This window comes from Molossus molossus, unplaced genomic scaffold (genome assembly GCF_014108415.1).
Source record: "Molossus molossus isolate mMolMol1 unplaced genomic scaffold, mMolMol1.p scaffold_m16_p_15, whole genome shotgun sequence".
Lineage (NCBI taxonomy): Eukaryota > Metazoa > Chordata > Mammalia > Chiroptera > Molossidae > Molossus > Molossus molossus.
The window spans coordinates 71,663,982-71,683,306 of record NW_023425350.1 but is presented as its reverse complement, the minus strand read 5'-3'; the positions used below and the strand labels follow the sequence as shown (position 1 = coordinate 71,683,306).

At 53.9% G+C, this 19,325-nt stretch overlaps 1 protein-coding gene across 1 annotated transcript; it reads left to right on the top strand.

The window, feature by feature from the left end:
* The first annotated feature begins 334 nt into the window (after positions 1-334).
* On the top strand, positions 335-18,805 carry LOC118630590 (ral guanine nucleotide dissociation stimulator-like). The gene is made up of 9 exons (XM_036262446.1): positions 335-477; positions 7,521-7,697; positions 14,495-14,605; positions 16,381-16,574; positions 17,163-17,270; positions 17,898-18,088; positions 18,232-18,297; positions 18,385-18,575; positions 18,680-18,805. The coding sequence occupies exons 1-9, from the start codon at positions 418-420 to the stop codon at positions 18,803-18,805; spliced, it is 1,224 nt and encodes a 407-aa protein (XP_036118339.1). The 5' UTR covers positions 335-417.
* The last annotated feature ends 520 nt before the right edge of the window (positions 18,806-19,325 follow it).

The following is a 19,325-nucleotide window of genomic DNA, read 5'->3' as shown; positions in this document are numbered from 1 at the left end:
AGGATCTCCTCTTTGCACTCCTGCTCTGTGCTTCTCCTTAGGGTTCATCCCTCCACCAGTGTCCCCGCTCTGCCTCGCCCCGGGGTGCAGAGGGCGCTCGCTCCTCTACGCTGGGTGGCCCCGCACCTTTGGCTGTTGCCCCTGGTGCTCAGATGGATGCCGGGCTGCGGGGAAACGGGGCCCATTCTCGCCACTCCGTGCGAGTGGGCTGCCCGCATTGGGCCTCCACTCTGGCTTCTCGGGCTCTGCCTCCTTTCCCCCCAAGGGCGCTGAGTCCCCTCTGGGCCCGCCCCCGGCCCGCCCCTTCCGGCGCTCACACTTGCGGTCGGCTGGAGCGCGGGCGGCAGGGAGGGACTGTGCGGTCCGCTGTCCCTGCCGCCCCGCAGGTTGGGAGGACTTCCCAGACCCCGGTCCGGGATGGGGCAGGCCCGCTGCTACCGCCGCTGCGACTCTTCGTGCCCGCGATGCAGAGCCGGGGTGAGTGCGCCCGGCGAGGGTCTGGAGGAGACCGCGGGGTCTGGGAGGGCGGCGGGCGCCCGGGGTGCCGGGGCCTGTGCCGGGGGTAGTGACCCGGCGCTGGGGAGCGGGGAGGCGGAGCTGGGGGAGGGGGCGCGGAGCTGGGGGTTAGGAGGCCGGGGTGAGGCGCGGTCCGCTCTCACGCCGGTTACCTCTGCGCAGTACCGGGAGCGGGACGCCGGGCGCCACCAGCACTGGGCGCTGCCACCGGCCTGGGAGCGCGTGGGGTGGAGCCGCGTGGGTCCCGCGGAGGTCACGGAAGGCCCCCTTTCCCGCGGGGACGAGTTCGCGCTCGTGTGCGCGCTGCGAGTCCCCACGTTCTCCTCCGAGAAGACCGTGGTCGCAGATGTGGTCAGAAATGTGCGGAAACGCCCCCGGACACCTCTAGGGGCTGGACCCGCTCTGGCGGGATCTCTGGGGGCCGGGCCTGCAGACGCTCAGGCTGCGGGCTTGGGGCGGGTGTTTGGGCGCGATGGACCGAGGACGGAGCCTGGAAGGGGTGGCCCTCCGGGTGCTCCCACTGGGCCCTCATGGGCAATACTAGTGCCCCTCTGGAGGACACCCTGCGGCGGTGCTGGGCCAGGAGAAAGATACCCGTTACTGTGGACAGGATCGCCAGTGCTTGCACAGCGTCTAGGTCTATCCTGGTTCTGCCAGGTGCACGCGCAGGTAGTCCAGGGTAGACGGTGGCTGGGTGAGCACGGGCGGTTCAGCACCCACAGCTGGTTCGCAGTGAGGGATAAACAGGTTAGAAGTCTGGCCTTAACCTGGCCGGTTTGGGTCAGCGGTTAGAGCATCAGCCCACGAACCAGAGAGTCCAGGGTTTGGTTCCCATTAAGGGCATGTGCCTCGTTTGTGGTTTTCCCCTGGCCCAGTTGGGGTCTTGTGGGTGGCAACCACTCCATGTGTCTCTCTCACATAGATGTTTCCCTCTCTCTCTCCCTCCCTCCCTCCCTTCTGCTCTATCTGAAGATAAATGCAAAAATGTCCTCTGGTGAGGATTAAAAAAAAGAAGAAGTCTGATCCACTTCTGTTGGAAGCAGGGAGAAACTTAAAACAGGCCCTTTGGGGTGGGAGGGATCGGGTTATGCTGATAAACACAAATCAGGCATTTTTCCTTAGTTAAATTATTTCCATCCAGCACTCGGGTTTTTTTGACCACGGATATGGCTAAGTGGTTTTCACTTATTAAAGTCAAAGGTGTTTTTTAAGAATACTAAGGTACAGTTAAACAAGTTACTTACAATTTTTCCTTTTTAGTGTGTTTTTGGTTTTTGTGAATTTTTGGGTTTTTTTTCTTGTCAAAAACTCGGTCAAATGAAAAATTCTCACGCAGTGCCTTCGTTTGCACATTAAATTACACTAAAGCAATTTATAATTTGGGACAACACAGCAATTTGAAACAAACATCAAAGAACTAAAACAAGTCTGTTTTCCATGCCCAAACCCTCAAATTCCTCAGCATTTCTACCAGACCCATTTTTTCATAATCCTCCAGTCTGCTATATTTTTCTAGTACTGAGGGCTGGCCATCAGTAGCCTTGGAGGTAGTGAATGTAGTGAAAAGTATGGGAAAATAATGGGAACAATAGTTTGGTGTAAGATATTAGAAAATAGAGTGTTTTTTTTTTTTTTCTTCTACGTTTTAAAAAAGCTGTAATAAAAAAGTTTGTAGCCCTGGCCAGTTTGGCTCAGCAGTTAGAGCCTCGGCCTGTGGGCAGAAGGGTCTCAGGTTCAATTCTCGGTCATGGGCATGTACCTGGGTTGCAGGTTAGATCCCTGGTCCTGGAAGGGGGCCTGTGGGAAGCAACCAATTGATGTGTCTCTCTCACATTGATGTTTCTGTCTCTCTCTCTTCCTCCCTTCTTCTGTATCTAAAAATAAATGGGAAAATATCCTCAGGTGAGGATTAACAACAACAACACAAAATTATAGCTCATAGTCAGCTTTAGTCAGATAATCATGAAAGGTCTGTTAAAATCCACAGAGTAGGAAAAAAAATTTCTCCGATTTTTCTGCAAGTTCCTTTTTTCCTTGAAGATGGGAGATGTCTGATAATGTTGGAGCTTACCTTGTGAAAAGCTTAAAGAATGCTCTGCTCACTGGCAGAATTAGAGCAAAAGTAAGAGTGCTGTGTTGAGGTTAAAAATTGAAATTAGACTCGGTTTAGTTTTGAGATTTTTACCTTTCACATTGTGAGTTCTCGTGGAATGCTTACGAGACAGGAGAAAGAATGAGATGATAGAGTGACTATGTGTGTGGCCTCTACGCTGTAGAAGAATGGATAAATAACCTTTACCCACCACTTCAACCAGGAATCCTCCCCCCATCCACACAGATACCATCCCTCAGAGCCACAGGCAGAAGTGAGAGTGCTGACATTTCAGTCCTCCCTCTGATCAGCCTCTGGTGGGGGTGCTAGTGAGCAGCACACCAGGCAAAGGGGGGCTGTTAGGCACTGGGAGAGGATAGAGGAGAAGTAAAAGTGGGTAACCGTGAGGGTATTTCCAGGTCCTGACCCATGATGAGGCTGTGTGTGCAGCTAAACTCACCCTTTAGAACATTTGGGCCTAAAAATTCTTAAATGTTAGTGTATTTGTCCCGGATTGATGCTGGAACATGCATTACAATATACCGTCCACATTTTCCCAGGGAGAACTTTGATTTGTCTCTTTGCTTTGGGGCTTTGTAACAATGGCTTCAATGCTTTTTGGAAGTAAGTAGGGAATAGGTCACAAATAAATAATTTTTAGAAAGTTATCCTTTATTTTCTTTAAACATTTTTTATTTTAAACTACAGTTGACATACATTATTATATTAGTTTTGGGTGTACACCCCAGTGATTGCACAGTACATAACTTTACTAAGTGATCATCCCAATAAATCTTGCACCGTCTAATATCATACATAGTTATTAGAATATTGTTACCATGTTCTCTATGTTGTACTTTATATTCCCATGACTATTCTGCAGTTACCAATTTGTACTTAATTTTTTCACCTTTTTATGTCCATCCTCCCAACACCTCTCCTATCTGGCATTTGTCAAAACGTTCTCTGTATTTATGAATCTGTTTCTGTTCCACATGTTTGTTTATTCTGTTTTTATATTTAGTTGCTGATAGACACGTACTTATTGCATTTTTATTGTTCTTTTTAAAAAATTCATACCCAAGGATATTTTTCTAGAGCTTTTCAGACAGTGGTGGAGGGGCGGGAGGAGAGAGAGAAACATTGATGTGAGAGAGACACACCAACCGGCTTCCTCCCACATGACCCTGACCAGGGCTGGGGATTGAACCACAACTGAAGCATGTACCCTTGACCGGAATCGAATCCACGACTCTTCAGTCCACAGGCTGACACTCTAACCGCTGAGCCAAACTGGCCAGGACAATTGTTTATATTTTTTACCTTTTTGTTTCCTTCTTCTTCTTAAAGAAGACCCTTTAAGGTTTTATATAATACTGGTTAGGTGGTGGTGAAGTCCTTTAGCTTTTTGTTGTCTGGGAAGCTCTTTATTTGTCCTTCAATTCTAAATGATAGCTTTGCTGGGTAGAGTAATCTTGGTTGTAGGTCCTTGTTTCTCATATATTTGCATGATTCTTGCCATTCTCTTCCGACCTGCAAGGTTTCTGTTGAGAAATCAGCTGACAGTCTTATGAGACCTTCTGAGTAGGTAACGAACAGCCTTTATCTTACAGCTTTTAAGATTCTGTCTTTAACCTTTGCCATTTTCATTATGATGTGTCTTGGTGTGAGCCTCTTTGGCTCCGTCTTGTTTGGGACTCTCTGTGCCTCCTGGACTTGGTCTTTTTCCTTCACCAAGTTAGGGAAGTTTTTAGTCATTATTTCTTCAAATAGATTCTCGATCCCTTGCACTCTCTCGTCTCTTTCTGGTACCCCTGCGATGTGGATGTAGTTACACTTTATGTTGTCCTGAAGGTTTTTTTAACTATCCTCATTAAAAAACCTTGTCTTTTCTCTTTGCTGCTCTAATCGAGTGTTTTTTTTCTACCTTGTCTTCCAAATTGCTGATTCATTCTCTGCTTCATGTAACCTACTGTTGATTCCTTCCAATGTATTTTTTATTTCAGATAGTGCATTCTTTATTTGAGACTGGTTTCTATGTCCTTTTTCATGCTGTTGAACATCCTTATAATCACTACTTCAAACTCTATACCTAGTAAATCACTTGCCTCTATTTCATTTACCTATTCTTCTGGAGAATTCTCTTGTTCTTTCATTTGGGGCCTGCTTCGTTGTCTCCCCATTTTGGCTGCCTCTTTGTGTTTGTTTCTATGTATGAGGCAGATCTGCTATGAATCCTAGTCGTGGTAGGGTGGCCTTGTGTAGTGGGTGTCTGTGGGACCCAGTGGCATAGTCCCTCTGATTTCTGAGCTAGGCATGTTTCTTGTGGGCATTATGTGGGCCCTCTTGTTATGACTGAGTTGTATTTTTGGTTTTAATCCTCACCCGAGGATTTTTTCCCCCATCTATCTTCAGATAGAGTGGAAAGTAGGGAGGGAGGGAGGGAGCGAGGCAAAGAGAGAGAGAGAAACATTAAAATGAGAGACATTGACTTGTTGCCTCCCGTGTGACCCTGACCAAGGCTGGGGACCGAACCACAACCAAGGTACATGCCCTTGACCGGAATTGAACCCATGACTCTGGTTTGCAGGCCAACATTCCAGCTACTGTGTTGGTGTTGATCACACCAAGAATAATTCGCCTCAGCAGGGTTTGGTGCCTGCCAAGATCTCCCTGTCGATACACTGCTTGTGAAGCTTTGGATCCTGCTCTGTCGTTGTGTGAATCTGGCCCCTGGGTTTCTTGGTTGTGGGCCTCTTTGGAGGGGCTCTTGTGCAGGCCAATGTCAGATGCTGCCTGTGACTTGCCCTAGGCAGCCTGTCTGGATCTGTCAGTGACCCACAGCTTGTGGCTCCCTCTTCTGGGCCTGGGTACATTCAGAGAAGACCAAGCTATGCACCAAGGCTGGCTTTTACCAGCACCGGGTCTGGGGCAGGCCAGCAAAAGTCTCAAAGCACCCAGAGATCCACCTCCACCTGCAGGCTGCCTGTCAGGTTCAGTCACTGAAAGAGCCTTCGACTGCAGCCCCCTGCAGGGTGTAAGCTCCACAGGGTCAGGTGAGAGGGATTCCAACAGGTGGGGCTATTCCTTCCCCCCAGGCCGATGCCCCTTGGAAGGGAGTGCTCTGCTCGAGGAAGATAGTTCTGCAGTGTGGGGGAATGATCAGCACGGGATCCTGGCGGCTGGCCCTTCAGCTCTCTCCCCAGAGCCATCAGCCCAGACTCTTCTCGCTTGACTCTAGTCCTGTCTGCCCCCCACCCTCCCTCTGCCAGGCCCAGGATGAGTGGCTGTGAATGAAATTTTGTGTGTTGGCCCTTTAAGAGTCTGCCTGGTCTCTAGCCAGCTCTCCTTGGTGGACAGAGACCCCGCTGGAGGGAAAGGGCTGGTGCCCACAACCCAGGAGTGCACAGCCCTAAGCTGTGCCAGAGACCCCTCCTCACTCCTCCTCCTGGCTTCCCTATCCCTCCAGGCAGCCCCCCTACTCCCTTCTCCCACCCCCTGGTGAGTTCCCCCTTCCCAGCTCTCCCTCCCTTTCTCCAGGTTCCCACTCCCCTTCTCTCCTCCCTCCCCTCGCCCCTTCCCCTAGACCCTGGCTGAACCCCAGCTCAGTGGCAGCACCTGGTGATCTGTCTCCACATGTGAGCAGTTAGTGTCAGCTAACTGAGCCTATCAGCTGTCTTCCTTCTGCTGCCCATACCTCCCTGGGGCCTGCCCGCGCTGAGCCTGGATGGCAGAGAGAGGAAGGGAGACGACACGGGCAGCTGCTGGCAGGGGTAGCGGGGCTTCAGAGGAGGAAACAAGAAAACACCACATCAGCCTCCTCTGAGCAAAGTGCCTGTTGTGGGGCGAGTGAGTGCACCTGTGTGCTTGCATGTGCTCATGCGTGCATGTGTGTGCTTGTGTGTCCTTGGTGTGGAGGGGTGTGGTGTGCTGGGAAGCCCCGTCTGAACCCACCTATCTCCACAGCAGGGCTTCTAGCTGGCTGGATTGGGAGCAGAGGTGTCCCTGGGCCACCTGATCGGCTCACCTTCCCACAAGATCCACCGGTTCCGTCCCGGCCCACAGCCCAGGGATGTGAGCACCAGAGGTGCGGGCCTGGGTCCAGTCCTGGCTCTCAGGCACCCTCCAGGGGCAGTTCTCCAGGTCTCTGCGGGTGGCCTGGAGGGAGGGGACGCTGGGCTCTTTCTGAGGAGGGGCCCAGTTTCCTGGGGGTGTCAGACGATGACGTGCCAGATGCTTCCAGAGGCTTTGTCTCAGAAACAGGACTCAGAGTGGAGTCACCAGGACGCTCACAAGAACACTGGCTCGCAGGCCTCTTTCCCTTAGGCCATAAGTGTCAGTGGCAAATAGAATATCCAGACTCGCACCGGGCCCCAGAGGGTTCCTGAGGTTCATAGCAGCGGAGCGCATCCCTGGGACAGCCCCCTTGTCCTCACAGTGTCCCCCCCGAATCAGCCCTCAGATCCTGCTGCGGGCAATGTCAAAAGACGCCGAGTGAGCAGGTTACAGCAGAGCCCCCGCCCCCAGCCTGTACTTCTCTGTTCTGATGTTGTCAGTTTGTGTTTCTGTGCTGGGGCTTGGGTTTGCTTTTGGTGAGTTATTTGTGGTGACACGCGCCCGCGGATCTCTGCTCCTTCTAAGTCAAGGGCTGTACCATAGGGCCATGGAGGGAAGCATGTCCTCAGACTAGGAACGCCAGCGATGGCGGGAGCAGAGGGCCCGGCACCAAGGGCACGTGTGGGCTGAGTGACTCGATCCGCGTCCTCACCTGAACTAGGCTGACCTGGTTGACCTTGCGGGGTGCGTGTGGGTTAAGTGCGAGGTGAAGACTAAGCGTGGGGCACGTGATAAGCACGGAGGAAGCTTGGCCCTTGGTAGTGACGTGACCTTGACAGGCCTCCTCTTCCCACAGGGTCCACTAGGGCCTCCGAGAGAGACGCTCTTCCGAGGTGACCACTGGGGACTCGACTTATGGAAGCGCTGGCCCGTGCACACATCACTGCGTCACCGTCCTCCAGGGCCGCAGTGTCAGCGCCATCGTCTGTGGAGTCTCACCCTGCGGCCGGCCCCAGCGAAGCACCTTGTCCCAGTAAGTCGACCAGCTCATGTGTCCGTGGCTGGACATCGCACGCGTGTCCCCAGGCCGTGCGGGGAGTGGGGTGATGGCGGAAGGAAGGAGTGCAGGAGGGCTGGGTTCCCCGCACAGTGTTAGGGCCTGGCTCATACAGGGAGCCACAGCCCAGCCTGCACCCTGCTGAGAGCTCTGTGTGTGTGTGTGTGTGTACAGTCCGTGTCAGGAGCAGTCACCATCCTGAGTGACTTTCCTGTGGCTCACAGGGACAGAGGTCAGACCTGCCTTCCACTGCCTGGGAAGTTCTCTCTCTCTCTCTCTCTCACACACACACACACACACACACACACACACACACGCCCCAGACCCGGCTGTGACGCCAGTCCACTGTGGGCACTTCCTAGCCAGGTCACTCCGGGGCCTCTGCTCTGGTCTGTGACCTCCACAACCCGCCTGCCTGACCGGCTTCAATACCAGGACGTGGAGCCCAGGAGGGCGCTCGTGCCAGCTCTCGTTGCGGGTGGCCAGAGCCCTCCGTGAGCTCTGGCTCGTCACCCTTTCTGGCAGGGTCCCTGGCCTTTCTCCTAGAGGACACAGCTGATCCAGTCAGGTTAGGAATTCAGGAAAGATTTTAATATTCCAGTTCCTGTCTTATTAATGCCATCTGGTTTACTCAGAGTTGTCCAGAGAAACAGAACCAATAGTGTGTGTGTGGATATGTCTGTAAAGAATTTATTATAAAGGCTTGGCCCACATGATGCGGAAGATGAGCAGTCCCTAGACATGCAGTTGGCCAATGAGAAACTCAGGAAAACCAATAGTTTAAGTTCTAGCCTGAAATCTGGCAGGCCCCGGGCCCAAGAAGAGCTGATTCAGTTTGAGTCCAAAGGCAGGAAAAAAACCAAAAACCGGCAGGAGGGTCTCCCTGTCACAGGTGGGAGGGTCAGCCTTCTGTTCTCTTCAGGGCTTCAGCTGCTTAGCGATGCCCACCAGCACTAGGGAGGGCGGTCTCTGTACTCACCCCACTGACTCACATGCTGATCTCATCCAGAAACTTCTCACACACACACACCCAGAACGTTTTACCAAACGAGGGGCACCCCTTGCCCCAGAGAAATTAACACATAATTTGGCACATGAAATTAACCACAATACCATCTACTACAACTTCCACAATTATGTCACCTCTTCTTGCATGTTTTGTTTTTTTTGTTTGTTTTTTTAATCCTCACACGAGGATATTTTTCCATTTATCTTCAGACAGAGTGGGAGGGGGAGAGGGAGAGAGACAGAGAGAAACAACGATGTGAGAGAGACATATCGACGGGTTGTCTTTCGCACGACCCCAACCAGGGCCAGGGATTCAACCACAGCTGAGGTACGTGCCCTTGACCAGAACTGAACCTAAGACTCCTTGGTCCGCGTGCCCACATTCTTTTTTTTTTTATCCTCACCCAAGGGCATTTTTCCATTTTTTGTTCAGATAGAATGGGAGGGAGAGAAAGAGAAACATCGACGTGAAAGGGACACATCGAGTGGCTGCCACCCGCACAACCAACCAGGGCCGGGGACAAACCATAGCCGAGATATGTGACCTTAGCAGGAACTGAACCTAGGTCTCTCTGGACCGCAGGCCAACACTCTAACCGCTGAACCAAACCGGCCAGGGCTGTGGGCCGACATTCTAACTGCTAAGCCAGACCAGCCAGGGCAGTTTGGGGTTATTTTATTGTTTACTGTTATTATAGATATTCCCCAATTTTCCCCACTTAGTTCCCCACCTCCTAGTTCCTGCTCACCATACCCCAGGCCTTCATCACACTATTGTCTGTGTTCAGTGGCCATGCACATATGTGTATGAGTTCTTTGGTTAATCTCTTCCCATCTCCTAAGCCCTCCCATTTGAGGTATGTCAGTCTGTTCCACGATCCATACCTCTGGACCTATTTTGTTCATCAGCTTATTGTGTTCATTAGATTCTACATATAACTGAGATCATGTGATAATTGTCTTTCTCTGACTGGCTTATTTCAACCAGCATAACCTTCTCCAGGTCCATCCATGCTGTTGCAAAGGGTAAGAAATCCATCTTTTCCGCAGCTGCATAATATTCCATTGTGTAAGTGTACCACAGCTTTTTAATATACTCATCTACTGGTGGGCATTTGGCCTGTTTCCAGATTTTAGCTATTGTAAATAATGCTGCTGTGAACATGGGGGTGCATATATGCTTTCTGATTGGTGTTTTGGGCTTCTTAGGATATATTCCTAGAAGTCTACAAGAGACCCAACTTAGAACAAGATTGACACATACTGAAAGTGAAGGTATGGGAAAAAGTATTCTATGCAAATGGAAGTGAAAAGAAAAAGCTAGAGTAGCAATACTTATATCTGACAAAATAGACTTCAAGACAAAGGCCACAACAAGAGACAAAGAAGGTTGCTACATGATACTAAAGGAATCAATTCGATAAGAACACATAACCCTTGTTAGCATATATGCACCCAATATAAGAGCACCTAAATATATTTTCAAAAGCTCTTGATGGACTGTGAGGGAGAGAGAAGCAGCAATACAGTCATAGTAGGGGACTTTAACACCAACTGACATCACTGGATGGATCTTCCAGACAAAAATTTAACAAGGAAACAGTAGCGTTAAATGACACACTACATCAGTTGGATCTAATCAATATTTGAAGAACATTTCATCCAACAGTGACAGAATTTATATTCTTTTGTTGCAGTTTTTATACAATTCTGAGCTCTAGGTACAAAGAACACAGGCAGGAAAGGAAAAAAGCCAAAACAATATGAATACCAAGCAGGGCTTGAGAGTTCCTTTCATGACGAGGGAACTTTTCTTCCGGCTCTCCCTTCCAGATCAATGTTGCTGGCTCCCAGGAGAGGCAGGGTCTGCCGTCCCCCCCACCCCCCGCGAATGACAGAAATACGGCTGCTTCCCAGCCACACCCGCTCCCCCAGCTCAGCATGCGCTCCCCCGACCGGCTTCCTAACTGCTCCAATTCCAATGGGCAGTGTCTTCCCTGCTTTCAACACCTTTGGGTACCTCTCCCAGCCCAGCCTCCCTAGCAGCTACTGTACCCATTACCCACAGCACAAAACGTTCCACTGGTGTCAAGATTTCTAAAACATAGATTCAAAACACTTTAATACTCTCTGAGGAAGCAGTACAGTGTATCACAGAAAAAGCTGTAACATTAATATTGCTGATATTATCCAGACCGGGGGCCGAATAGGAACCCAACTGCAGCCAGTTATTCTGCATGGCGGCTGCCGGAGGGGATCTGCAGCCCGTCCATCCACTGGTCCCTCTCAAGAAAGGAAGCTGCTGAATTTCCCGTGTTTGCCTCATGCCCTGTTACATAACCTGGAAGAGTCATTGAACTTGAAAGCGATCTTTTCCAAGAAACAGCCTTCCCCTGAAATAGCACTGACCACTTCTACAGCAATAACAGGACCTGCATAGAGTGTGGTTTCCTTCTTTTCCCCACCCCCGAGCCCTGAGCGTGGAGCTGAATCTGAGCCCGGGAGCCAGCTGGACAGAGGGAGACTCCGTGAGTTGTTACGTGTTCAAGCTTCGCAAAGACAGATCCCAGCAAGGAACTCCCTTCCCCCATAGAGACAGGGGACAAGTGTGGAGTGGTCATGACCCTCCCAGGCCTCCCTGCCAGGGAACTCCCTCCAGGGTCTGCTGCGGGTGCAGCTGGGAGATCAGGGGCTTGAACGTGCCAGGTTCACCCTCGTTCCTGTCTGAAGGTTAATGTTGTGGGCGATCAAAGCAAGCTGAGAAGGGAAGACGAAAGGCAGGAAGGTGGAAACCTTCCACACCAGTGCAAGGCGAGTTTACCTTTGGCAAATGAGAGTGTGTTCATATTTCCACAAGAACATGTCCATTTCACCAGCTTATGACTCCAACTGGGCTGGGCAAACACGCTGGGATATGGTCACAGCTGTCATTCAGAGGGAAGCTCAGAAATGGGGAACAGAAACCAACCATGGGGATCCCTTGTGGCCCACCCTTGGCTTTGGGAGGCAGAGCGGCTTCGGGCTGTGGCTGGCTCCCTCGGAAGCCCTGTGTGGCTTTCTGCTGCCTTGCTCTGCGTGGGGCTCCACCGTGAGAGACACAGGGACCAGTGCCAGACCCACCAGACCTGGTGCGAACCACGGAGCCACCCTGCACATCTCCGGACTGGTCTCCTGATCTAGAAAATGTTCATGGGGTGGGCAAGGATGACAGGTGCCAGGCTTACAGCCCAGGGGCTGGGACGGGTTTGCCCTCCACAGTGATAGCTTGTGTTATTCCAGAGACTGTCTTTCTGAATTGTTTGCTTGGTGATTGAAACGTTGTTTCTCTTTAATAAAATCTTGATTATAAAAATGCCTGAAGGTGCCTCTATCTTCTTTATTCAGCAAAACAGGGTGTGTGGTGAAGACAATATTTAGATAGTCAGCAGAGGCGTCATGCTGACATTCATTGCCACGTTTCTTCCTCCCCCTTTCAACTTTCCTCCAATGTAAGAAAGGTTAGTTTAGGTAAAAGGAGAGTCATGAGACTCTAACAACATCCATAGCTCCCCTATCACAGAACTGAAGAGTAAGATGAACATGGGCTGGATTTGAACTTTGGTCAGACTCAGTAGAATCGAAGCTGGGACAGAAAAGAGAGGGTGACCCCTCCCTGGGGCTTCCCGGAGCTGCAGATCAGTAGGGGACCTGGAGGGACTGCAGGGAGGGTCACCTGTGGACCTGCTGCCCCGCGGGAGGAGCAGAGGTCCATAACCCTGGGGGACCCTCAGGCTCAGCGAGGTCACTCTCATGAGCCCTGAGGGGACTGACCCCGGGATCCCTCACGAGGAGGAATTGAGGCCACCAGGCCTGGAAGTTCAGAGACCACAGGGAGCCTCATTCCCCAAAGAAGCAGAGGCGGGTCCTGTAGGCCCTGAACAGGGGCAGAATGTTTGCCGATTGGGACAGAAACGAGCAGCGTTTCTGAATGAGGGGGGGACAGTGATGTCGCTCTGATAAATGTCCTTGCAGCCGAACTAGACTGACGTGATCGCTTCATTTTGATCCAAAACCCTCAGCGCCAGCTCTGTCCATGTGCAGCTCTGACCCCAACATGCACATAATTGCCCGGCTGCCAAGGTGGATGGAGCGTGCAGGTTCGGGTGAGATGCCCCCTCCCCTGGAATGATGGGCTTTCTCAAGGGAGCCGGGGGCCAGGTGGGAGGTCCCCGCAAGGTGCAGCATCAGCAACGCTCCTTCCCGCCCTCAGCTGCCTGGGTGCTGGGCCCACACGCCCACCGCCCACCCCCGTTAGACGGAGCCCGTTCCACAGAGCCCAGGCCTTCCTCCTGGCACCGTGCCCCTTTCAACAAGGTTCCTCTCAGGCAGAATATAGTGGAGACAGGCCCTGGACACGAGGGCTATCGGCCTTGGGCCATGAATGTGGCTTGTTTGGGGGGAGTCTTTGTCTTTCCCACTATGAAATGGGATAATAATACCAGTCTCATTCAAGCGTTCATTCATCTAATATGTAGTAAGCTCCTGCCACAGGTCAACATTATTCTAGGTACTTGTGTGATGGAAATAAAAACACACAAAACCTGATGAGGCCCCATCCCCACCCTCACAGGTCTAATGGGCTTGAGAGACAGAAGTAAACGAGATGATTTAATGGACGCTGACTTGTCAGGGGTGGTGACGGCCAAAGGTATTGTCTCGGGGTAACTGCACGTGCCTGTGGGAAACTGAGGGTCCCAACTGGCTTTCTGGGTCCAGAGACACCCGCGGGCGGGAGGAAGACTTGTGACTGCTGGAGGTGCTGTTCTGGAGGCTGGGCCAGCAGCAGAACCTGGTTTCAGTTCAAATGGAGGGTAATGTGAGCGTCTGTAAGGAGGCTGAGTTTCCAAAAGAGCAAGAGTTTCAGGTCTGAACTCCGCTCTCTCCTCAAAGCTGGGAACCTGGACCGTTCCCAGGGAGCTGTGGGGAGGGCTGTGGTGAGTGTCCGTGTACAGGTATGGAGGTGACATGGGCGAGCAGGGTGAGAGGTCAACAGCCCAGAGGCTGCGGGAGGCTCTGATTGGAGGAAGGGGCGCTGATCATGGAATTCCGAGGGGCGACCTCACTTCCTCGGTGACAGACCCTAACAGAAGCTTGAACTCTGGTAACCAGGGACCCCTCGCCAGGTCAGTTGACTGCAAACGGTCAAGAGGACAGGATGTATCGTTGCTGTTTCCCGACTCCCCGAAGCCCTGGGCTGAGGAAAGCCCAGAGTGAGGGGTGTTTCGGTCGCTGTAGACATTGGCGCAAACCTCGCCGTGGACGATTCTGGCCATTTGGCACGAGGCGCCCTCAGGTAACAGGGCAGCCCAGGGCCGGCTAATCCAGGCCAGACCCCAACTGTGACCCTACCTGGGCAGCCCCACACCCCACTCCCCTCATCCTGGTGAGTGTGTGGCGGGTGGAGAAGAAAAGTGTGGGATGAGGGGCACTCGTCCTGGGCAGGAGCAGGTCGTTAGGTGTCTGAAGTCGGGAGGGTCTGTCATGTTCATTGCCCAGGTCACGGCTGGCAGGAAGGGAGGGTGAGTGCTGGGACCAAGTCCAACGACCCACTTGCTACTCAGGAGTCCTCACGGTGTCATCGTGTTCCCTCCCTGCCTGGAGGTCTATGCAGAAGCCCCTGTGTGCCCGATCCGGGGGGCAGAATTTGTGGTGGGCATCTCTCCCGTGAGAATGGCCAGGCAGGCCCCTGACGCCTCCTGGCCGGGACCCGGGCTGTGTCTTTGCAGAGGCCCGCCCCAGAGAGCGTGGAGGAGCCGACGGATGGGTTCACTAATGCCATCAACTGCTACAAGGGACAAGGGTACCAGGCCAGGATCACCGTCCAGTGCCGGTCTGAGGTGAGAGCTGGCTCAGAGGGTTCTCCACACCCATGAGCTTGACACAACTGGGGTGGCCCAGAACCCAGACCTAAATCTGGGGCCTCCCCCGGGGGCCTCCAAGGCTTTCCCCCTGGAGTGTGCACAGCCCAGCGCACAGAGGGACCTGGACCTCCAATACCCCGCCAGCCCTCTGGGAGGGTCGGGAGCCGCCCCACACTGGTAGGAAGCGCAGAGGGAGCCCGTGTTTCTCTGCCCCGAGACCACGAGCACGGTCCTGTTCGCTGTTTTCTTGTTGAACTGCCCGCCCCAGGTGTCCCTGCAGACCTGCTCCAAGTCTCCACATCAGCACACGTGTCACATGGTCTGTACACAGAAGGGGGAGGACGGGGTTAAGCTATTCTGTCCGTTTCTCTGCTAGTTGTCATCGCAGACACCTCGGGCCCTGCCCCGTCAGGAGCTGTGGCTTCACTCGTGTCCATAATATCCCATAAGGCAGGGGTCGGCCACAGCGATGCCCTTGCAGTGCCGCTGGACCTTGACTGTGGTGCAGTCCAGGGGCCGTGTCAGCAGTGCGGCCGGGAGCACTGAGCGCCTGTGGGAGTTTGCTCGGGCTGCCGTGACGGGGGCCCGCACTGGCTGTGTGAACACAGAGGGTAGAAGGGGGAGGGGAGGGTGTCAGCAGGCTCCTTCCTCCCGAGGGCTGTCTCCTCGGCTCGTGGCTGGCGGCCGTCTTCTCTCTGTGTCACATGGACTCCCCTCTGCACGTCCATGTGTCCTCCTTTGCTCCTCAAAGGACACCAGTCCTATTGGGGGACCCACCACACGGAACTCACTTAAACTTAACTACTTCCTTAAAGACCATGAGCCCAAATACAGGCCTGTTCTGAAGTTCTGAGGGTTACCAAGTCATGCAATTCGGGTGACACAATTCAGCCTCCGACATATGCTGTCCCCAGGTGGGGATACCTGTTCAGGGAAAAGACTGTTCTTGGCAGGACGTGCACATGTCTGTCCTCACAGCTGCAGGCGGATCCACATCCAGAGGCTGTGGCAGTGAGGTCGCCAACAGCAGTCTCTGGTGGTGGCGATTGCCTCTGGGGTACCTGGACTGACTGTCAGCTTTTCACCAGCCACGTGGATTTGCTTTTTCCCGTTTCACCTGCTCAGATTTCTGCCTGGTGGATGGCTTTCTCCAGCCTGGAATCTCCAGGCATCAGCGTGGAATCTAGGATCTCTATAATGAGAGTCTCAAAATGCACTGTGATGTAAAAGGAGGAGAAATAAGTGTCTTTTTTGAAGTTAATATTTTTCATAGGCCATGTCTACCATGTATAGTCTCCAAACTGGGCAGTGACAAGGTTCCCAGACAAGGTCCATGTCGGGAGAGATGAGTCTCAGGTAGCCGAGAGGGAGCATCATGCAGGACAATTCTCAGTTCTGACCTGTATGACCTTGAGCAGCCATTTGACATCCTAAGCCTCTGGGTTCATATCTCCATAGTGGGGATGTCTGCTGAGGACTCATGGGGACAATGTCCTTCACACAAACTATTAATACAGGAGGTCTGATGTCCCTCACCTAAAAACACATCTTGGTTACAATTATATAAACATCCCCCACTCACCAAACTTCAATGTTTTTTTAAAACCTAGAACCTCACTGGGCATGGGCACCCCTGTCCCTCTTCTCGCACATGTCCTGAGGGCTGGCAGTTCCAGGGTGAGCTCCAGACCTCCATCCTCCTGGGTTCATGGTGATGTCGCTGACCTGATGTCCCTCCTTGTCCCACCCAGTGTGCTGCTGAGTTAACTCTTAACCTCCGTGAGGCCTGCAGGATGCGTGCCCTCCAGGAAGGCACACTGGAGAAGATGGTGGCGTCCATGGTACCAGCTTTCCCACGTGGAAAAATTCCCCACATCTCCACCTTCATGTCCATCCACCCGGCCTTCTCCAGAGCCCAGCTGTTCCTGGACCAGCTGTTAACTAGGTGAGCACACGCCCCCTGGTGGTAAATTCATCCACTGCTAGCCCTGTGTCCTGAAAATGTCACCACATCTCTCTGAGCCTTGGTTTGCTCCTCTGAAAAGTGGGTGATAGAGGATAAACCTCATGGGGTTCTTGCAGGGACTATTGTGGGGACAAGCCATGACAGGTCTGACCTGCTCCCTGGCTCTGCAGAAAGGGCTGCTGGGCGTGTGTGGCCGTTCTCGGCAATGACTTCTCTCTCCCCGTGAGAAGTGCCCTGACTCACCCATCGGCGGCCTGTGGCATCTGAGTTTGGAAAAGCACATGGGAAAATGACTGTCAAGCAGTTTGAGATTCCACCTGGCTGGTCCTTGTCCTGGTCCTTAGTGTGACCAGATTAGGGATGTCTGGGGATGCAGGGGCCCCAGGCCCACTCAAACCTTTGGATAGTTCTGGTTGGAGTTCATTGACTGGACAATGTGCATTGAGCTCCTACTGCCAGCAGGCACTTTGGAGACACTTAGCCTGACTCAGGGAATGAAGCAGACACGGTGTCCGGGACTCAGTTCTAGTCAGCGTGTCAGACTGTGACACTAGATGTCATTCGCAGGTGCTGCCCACCATCCATCTCACCTAATGCCATCCAGGTGTTCTCTACATCTGGAAATATGCAGCCATATAACGACCAGGGTGACACACCCCAGGACCAATTGAAAAAGTGAGTGGTCTTTGGGTCCAGAAGGAGGCCTCCTGTGTCAACAGGATGAGGGGCTGCGGGTGGACAGGGGCTGGCAGAACCCTGATCTTACACGTCTGCTGATTCCTAAGGGAGGGCTGAGGTCTGGTGGCTTCCACTCCAGGAGGACAGGGTCAGAGAGCACTGTGGGTGGGCTCCCTGGCCTCTTATAACCAGAGGGGAGGCTGGGCTGAGCTGTCCCCAGGAGTCCCATCCCCACCACAGACCATCCTGCTCTGCCTGCATTCTCTGCACCCACTCCCCTGACCACCATCGCCAGGCCCAGAACAGGACGTGGGGAGCAGGCTGCTCACACCCTGTCTCAGTCCTCAGTCCAGGTGCCCAGTGCTCAGAGGGCTGGGTGGGCAGTGCACAGGCCTCCAGGACAGCTCTCGGGGGAAGAGGAGACTCACACAGACTCCATGTTAGCCTGCTGGGTCACCAGGCCTGCGACTCCCAGGACCGCTCCATGGGCCGTGGATGGCATGGGGCTGACCCCTGGATGGGCCGGGCAGGCATACGGGCCCCGTCTGAAGCAGGGTGCCATGGGAGGGCCGTGCGGGAGGAAAGACCAGGACTCTGACCCCGCTGCCCTCCTGCCTCCCCCAGGGCCGTAGCTTCTGTGATGGGAGCCTGGCCGGACCAGATACAATATGTCGGCCAGCCCCTGCTTCTCCCCTGGTTCACCCTGAAGCAGGCCCTCGTGCAGGGCCACCTCCCTGCCTCACACCCGCTGGGCCACGTGCTCAGTCTCTGGGTGGAGCTGGAGCATCTGGAGCCCACGGAGGCAGAGCTGGAAGGTGAGGGGCCTGCAGTCTGGGAGACGGGCGGGGTGGGTGGGCTCAGGGGCCGCAGTTCCCCTGGGGGTAGTGGCATCTTTCCGCGTCTGGGAGGGCACGGGAAAGTCAGGCCTGTGTGTGAACTGTCTCTTCAGCTGCTCCAGAGGCTCCCCCAGAGCCCCAGCGCGCTCCAGAGCCCGAGGAGGGGCCTGCCCAGGGGCCCGTGCCCGGTCCCGCTGTGCCAGTGCTAGAGCCAGTGTCACCTCCCTCAGCCCCTGGGGGCCTGGGGCCAGCACCCGCCTCACCCTCCACCCCAGGGCCGGCTCTCCAGCAGGAGCCTCCTGCACCACCAGCTCTGATCCGAATGCCAACAGCAGAGCCAGCTCCATGCCCAGCAGCGGACCACCCCCCGGCTGGGACCACTAAGCACCTGATAAAGGAGGAGAAGCGTAACATCCTGAGCTTCCCTCCAAGACTGGTGGCAGAGCAGCTGACAGTGATGGACGCGGTGAGCAGCGGGGCTCTCGGGGAGAGTGGGGGGCAGCCCTGCCCTCAGCTGCCCCGACCTGCCTTTTCTGATCTGAACTCTCGTGATCTGGATCCAAATTGCAGCTCCCCCACCGACCACCTGTGGGTCCTGGGCAACTTTCTCAATCCCCAAGCCTCGCTGCCCACCTGTGGACAGTGGGGGTGGACACGCACAGCACCCGCTGCTCAGAGTGGCTGCAGATTCCATGAGGCAGATCAGACAGAAAGCTGGGCGGGTCCTGGCCCGGTAGGTGGGAGGGGAGCTCACTGTGTGCAGCCAGGGCCCTGGGGCTCCCATCCATGTGCCCATGAGGCTCAGCGGCCTCCACACTGATTAGGCACCTGATGTGTACTTTCCTACAAGGGAGACAAACATAGAGCCCAGGGCTGTAGCTGCCACAGGGCATGTGCCCTGAATGGGGATTTGAACCGGAGGGGTAATCAGGATGCCGGAAGATGCCCTCTTGGGGTGAGTGGACTTGAGCCGCATCCTGGAATTTGGAGTCAGTGAGGATGGGCTGGAGGCAGATGCTCCTGTCCCTTCCCACCTGTCCTGGGCTCTGGCTCATCCAGTGCTGGGTCCCTTGGTGGACAGAGAATGAATCCCAGGGACTCCAAGGCTCAGGCCACATCCTCAGCTTCCTGAGCTTCAGTCTTTCCCAGTGACCCCTGCAGGGGGTTGGGGACACTGAGCTTGGTGTGGCAGGGTTGGGTGACCCTCCCCTTTCTC